The 6,247-nt window shown below is 34.8% G+C and overlaps 1 protein-coding gene across 1 annotated transcript in view; it reads left to right on the forward strand.

Annotated features, from left to right (window-relative positions):
- Positions 1–6,247, forward strand: part of psmd2 (proteasome 26S subunit ubiquitin receptor, non-ATPase 2) — a 21,972-nt gene that overhangs the window by 3,544 nt on the left and 12,181 nt on the right. Inside the window, exons 4-7 of the mRNA XM_016292773.1 lie at positions 1,247–1,368; positions 3,627–3,851; positions 5,409–5,567; positions 5,656–5,800. Of these exons, the coding sequence (XP_016148259.1) occupies positions 1,247–1,368; positions 3,627–3,851; positions 5,409–5,567; positions 5,656–5,800 (651 nt within the window). The remainder of the gene's footprint in view (positions 1–1,246; positions 1,369–3,626; positions 3,852–5,408; positions 5,568–5,655; positions 5,801–6,247) is intronic.

The raw sequence follows: 6,247 nt of genomic DNA on the forward strand, positions 1-6,247 counted from the left end.
ATGAATATTTTATGTGATTTATGGTTTTTAAATCATACCTGTAAACTCACATTTCAGCCAGGAAAGTTTTGATTTTTCTGTTTGATATATAACCCCCCGTATAGTGCCTGTAATAACATATGTGTTTACTTTATGTAATGCTATAATTCTGATGTTCCGCAAGCGCCACCTTGTGGCAAAGAGTGAATTTGCATATTCACTTCTATTCACATTTTACTCAGAACAGTGTTGTGAATGTTAACTGGCATATTAACAAGAAACAAAGAAAATCAAAATTTGACTAATACTTGTCAGAAAGCTTTAAAAATAAAAAAAGAAGCTTTTTCTGGGGTGGGGGGGCTACTGTAATGCTGTAGGCCAGGGGCCTCTGGTTATCTTGGGGTGATCAGCATGTGTTTGTGTGCAGCGTTGCCATAATCAGTGACGATGTAAGTGTCATTGCATTATAATGTTTTTGTTATCCTATCCAGTTGAAGCCACTAGATGCGGCGCTGCTGCATTGTTCAGTAAAAATGTTGTGGAAAAAGAGAACAGCAATGCGGAGAAGATGTTGTTTACATCAAAACTGAAACCAAGCCGTTCACACAGAACACATATTTCACGCATTTTCTAGAGGGACATCTATTACTGTTGCACTCGCGTCTCGCACAAAAGAGCCGTATGTTTAGACAGCCATGTAAAATTAATGCAAGTTTAACTTTGAAAAAAACATATATCGAGACTTTATACGCAGTTAGCAGTCACCGAACAGCCCACATTTATGCCAAGTTGCCAACATGTCTTGTTGTTTCGAGCTGCTGATGATGAATAATGAATATTTTATGTGATTTATGGTGTTTAAATCATACCTGTAAACTCACATTTCAGCCAGGAAAGTTTTGATTTTTCTGTTTGATATATAACCCCCCGTATAGTGCCTGTAATAACATATGTGTTTACTTTATGTAATGCTATAATTCTGATGTTCCGCAAGCGCCACCTTGTGGCAAAGAGTGAATTTGCATATTCACTTCTATTCACATTTTACTCAGAACAGTGTTGTGAATGTTAACTGGCATATTAACAAGAAACAAAGAAAATCAAAATTTGACTAATACTTGTCAGAAAGCTTTAAAAATAAAAAAAGAAGCTTTTTCTGGGGTGGGGGGGCTACTGTAATGCTGTAGGCCAGGGGCCTCTGGTTATCTTGGGGTGATCAGCATGTGTTTGTGTGCAGCGTGACAGTCTCTCTCTCTCTGTTTCACAGCAGTTCTGCGCAGACGTGGTGTCTGTTCTCGCCATGACCATGAGCAGCGAGCGAGAGTGTCTGAAATACCGTCTGCTGGGCTCACAGGAGGAGCTCGCCTCATGGGGACACGAATACGTCAGGTACGTCATGCTGAAGACAAACTGGAACTACTGAAAATCATTCAAATTAAGCTGGAATAAAAATAATATGGAATGAAGATTTTATTTGTATTTTTTTATTTTATTTTAGTTTGAACTTTAGTAATGTTTTTATGTGTATTTGTCATTTTTGTTAGTTTTGTTCATTTAAAAAAAATGTGAATTCTCTTTATTTATATTTCAGTTCAAAATATTTATAAATAACATGCGTCAAGCAGACCACATGCTTGTAATAACGTGTGTTTACTTTATGTAATGCTATAATTCTGATGTTCCGCAGGCGCCACCTTGTGGCAAAGAGTGAATTTGCATATTCACTTCTATTCACATTTTACTCAGAACAGTGTTGTGAATGTTAACTGGCATATTAACAAGAAACAAAGAAAATCAAAATTTGACTAATACTTGTCAGAAAGCTTTAAAAATAAAAAAAGAAGCTTTTTCTGGGGTGGGGGGGCTACTGTAATGCTGTAGGCCAGGGGCCTCTGGTTATCTTGGGGTGATCAGCATGTGTTTGTGTGCAGCGTGACAGTCTCTCTCTCTCTGTTTCACAGCAGTTCTGCGCAGACGTGGTGTCTGTTCTCGCCATGACCATGAGCAGCGAGCGAGAGTGTCTGAAATACCGTCTGCTGGGCTCACAGGAGGAGCTCGCCTCATGGGGACACGAATACGTCAGGTACGTCATGCTGAAGACAAACTGGAACTACTGAAAATCATTCAAATTAAGCTGGAATAAAAATAATATGGAATGAAGATTTTATTTGTATTTTTTTATTTTATTTTAGTTTGAACTTTAGTAATGTTTTTATGTGTATTTGTCATTTTTGTTAGTTTTGTTCATTTAAAAAAAATGTGAATTCTCTTTATTTATATTTCAGTTCAAAATATTTATAAATAACATGCGTCAAGCAGACCACATGCTGAAGACACAAACATTACACCAGTGTCACGTTTAACTAGAACTATTGACAATCATTTTCTTTGTCTTTGAAATAAAGCTGGAATAATATATAATGGAATAAAGATTTTTTTTTTAATTTTAATTTTAGTTTAAATTTGTGTGTGTGTGTGTGTTTTTGTTCTTTTTCCAAAAAATATTTCTAATTCACTTTATTTATATTTCAGTTAAATGTAAACATAAATTAGAAATGTTGCTTTGGCCACTAACTGAAACAAATTTAAATAGAAAAATTACTAAAACTACAACACATTTTGATTTATATATTTTTGGTTTCCATTTTTAGTGTAAGTTTCAGTAATATGTGCTTTTGTCATTTTTATTAATTTGTTATATTTCTATTTAGCGTTAGCTTATTTTTTTTTCCAAGTATAAAATATTTATAAATTATTAAAGAGAAAATTAGAAAGGTTGATTTGGTCAAAATTAAAAAATAGTTACTTTGTAAATGCAACAAATTACAATATTACACACAAGTGAATTATTTTTAAGATCAAAATGATTTTCTTCTCACTGAAACATGCTGCTTTGGATGTTTAAAATAATAATAAAAATGTCAAAGGCACATAATAAAATGACTAAAATGAAAACTGAAAATACAAAAAATAAATAATCTAATTCAAAATATTTTTTATAAATTGTATAAACAAAATTTAGAAATATTGTTTTGGCCACTATCTGAAATAAAATGATAAGCTTAAAGTAAAAATTACTAAAACTACAACTAAAATAAAAATAAATGAAAGCTAAATGTAAATATATATTTTTTAAAAACATAAAAATGACAAAAGTGCATAACAAAATTAGAAAAATCTCAACTAAAATAAACTTAACTTAAGCTGAATTAAAACTATGAAAATATACAAATTAAATTATATGTGTGTGTGTATAATATAATATATAAATTCTATTAAAAAGGTGAAAAATAATGAGTTATGGAAAATAATGATAAATACAAATGTTAAACTAAACATAAATGGAAACATAAAAAAAAGCACATAACAAAACCATTTGAAATTAAACGAACTAAAATTAAAATGAAAGTATATAAATTAAAGCTAATTCTAAATATTTATACATTCTAAAATAACACCGCATTAGACTAGAAACCAGTGATCTCTGTTTTATTATTATTTTTTATCTTTGTGAATTGTCTTGAAGTTTTTGGATTTCTACGAACCTCACAAGCTTCCCTTAGACTCGTATCTGTTGCTCAGAAGTGCAGTGTGGGAACTTCCTGGTTTCTAAGCAGTCTGTGATGGGATCTCGTGTGTGTTTGCAGGCATCTGGCAGGAGAGGTGGCTAAGGAATGGCAGGAGATCGAGGAAGGCGATAAAGCTCAACAGGAATTGCTGCTGAAGCTGGTCAAAGAGATCGTCCCGTATAACATGGCCCATAATGCCGAGCACGAGGCCTGTGACCTCCTGATGGAAGTCGAGCGGCTCGACATGCTAGACACGTACATCGATGAAAACGCCTACTCTAAAGTCTGCCTCTACCTGACCAGGTAAAAAAAGCTGACCTAACGCAAAGAAATAAGGCAACCTATCGCGCTCAACTTGTTAAGTTAACGCAACTAGCAACCGACAGCTTAAAAACTTTAGTTCATCTAATGAATAAAAGTCAGTCTATTGAGTTTTGAAAGATCTGTCAGATCAACCAAAGATTTTTTAGCAATTGGCAATGCCAATCTTTTTTAACAATCCTCTTTTTTTTTTTAGATTTGTTTATTTTCAAAGCCCACTACATAATATGGGTAGTATTGGCCTCTTAAAACTAAAGGCAAACATTTATGCTGATAGACAAATGTATTAAGTCCAGCAGTAGCACATATTCCTCAGCACACAATGATAAGGATCAAGTAAATCAGTAAAAATATGAACTCTGATCCACGTGACAGATTACTCACAGTGACAACAGCAGCAGCAGCATAAATTAACCCAGTAAAATGTAAAACAATGATAATGTTTTAATAATAATTAACATGTTTTCAAGCTCCAATGCATGCTGGGAACTTCTGCCATATTGTTCAATGTAAAATTGTTTGTTCAGATGACTCAATTTATATATTTTAATTAGGAAATGTAGTGGAGTAAAAGTAAAAGTTGCCTGAAATATAAAAACTCAAGTAACGTACAGATACTCCCAAAAAATACTTAAGTACTGTAACAAAGTATTATTACTTCATTACAATACACCACTGGCTCTACATGACAGCTAATGGACAGTGACAACAACAGCAGCAGCATAAATTAACCCAGTAAAATGTAAAACAATGATAATATTTTAATAATAATTAACAAAATGTTTTCAAGCTGCAATGCATGCTGGGAACTTGTGCAGTATTGGTCAGTGTAAAATTGTTTGTTCAGATGACTCAATTTTAGGGTTGCAAAAAGGTGGAAAATTTCCAGTAAATTTGGGAAACTTTCCAGGATTTTTTTTTTATATTCCAGGGATTTTTGGAAACATTCCAGGATTTAAAAATATATATATATATTCCAGGGATTTTTGGAAACATTCCAGGATTTTTTTTTTATATTCCAGGGATTTTTGTTCATGTAAAAAAATTATATAAATAAATTACATCTATTTTAATGAATTCATATAGATTTATATGTATTAATGAACATGCAAAAAGGTGGAAAATTTCCAGTAAATTTGGGATACTTTCCAGGATTTTTTTTTTTATATTCCAGGGATTTTTGGAAACATTCCAGATATTTTGGAAACTTTCCAGATATTTTGGAAACTTTCCAGGATTTTTTTTTTATATATTCCAGGGATTTTTGGAAACTTTCCAGGATTTAAAAAAAATATATATATTCCAGGGATTTTTGGAAACATTCCAGGATTTTCTTTTTATATTCCAGGGATTTTTGTTCATGTAAAAAAATTATATAAATAAATTACATCTATTTTAATGAATTCATATAGATTTATATGTATTAATGAACATTTATATTAAAAGGTAATTATCTATTAACACAAATATTTTTTGTCTTTGATCAAATGGGGAAAAATGTGCTTTTGTCAATAATGTGTATTTTATTGCAAACTCCAGCTGTGTGAGTTACGTCCCCGAGCCGGAGAACTCGGCTCTGCTGAAATGCGCTCTCAACATCTTCCGCAAGTTTAACCGTTACCCAGAAGCCCTCAGGCTCGCGCTGATGCTTAATGACGTGGAGCTGGTGGAGAACATCTTTACTTCCTGCAAGGACATGTATGACGCACATGCACAGTCTGTCTCGTGAAACATTCATTTCCTTTTGCTTAACACAGATAGTAACAGTCCGTGTGTGTGTGTTCAGTGTCATTCAGAAGCAGATGTCGTTCATGTTGGGTCGACACGGCATGTTCCTGGAGCTCAATGAAGATGTGGATGATTGTGAAGATCTGACGGAGATCATGTCCAATGTGCAGCTCAACAGCAACTTCCTTGCACTGGCTAGAGAGGTGATCACACTCTCTCTCACACACACACACAAGCACGCACACAAGCGCACACACACACACACACACAAGCGCGCACACACACACACACACAAGCGCGCACACACACACACAAGCGCGCACACACACATGCATCCTCAATACAGCGAACTGCTGACCAATACCATCCACAGCATCCTGTAAATCTGTCATCACGGCCATGGAAACACCCCCACACACACGCGCACGCACACACCCACACACACACACACGCACGCGCACACACACACACACACACGCGCGCGCACACACACACACACACACACACACAAGCGCGCACAAGCGCACACACTCGGACACACACACACAAGCGCACACACACACAAGCGCACACACGCGCACACACACACACACACAAGCGCGCACACACACACACACACACACAAGCGCACACACACACACACACACACA

This window comes from Sinocyclocheilus grahami, unplaced genomic scaffold, assembly GCF_001515645.1.
Source record: "Sinocyclocheilus grahami isolate Dianchi unplaced genomic scaffold, SAMN03320097.WGS_v1.1 scaffold292.1, whole genome shotgun sequence".
In the NCBI taxonomy this organism is placed as follows: domain Eukaryota; kingdom Metazoa; phylum Chordata; class Actinopteri; order Cypriniformes; family Cyprinidae; genus Sinocyclocheilus; species Sinocyclocheilus grahami.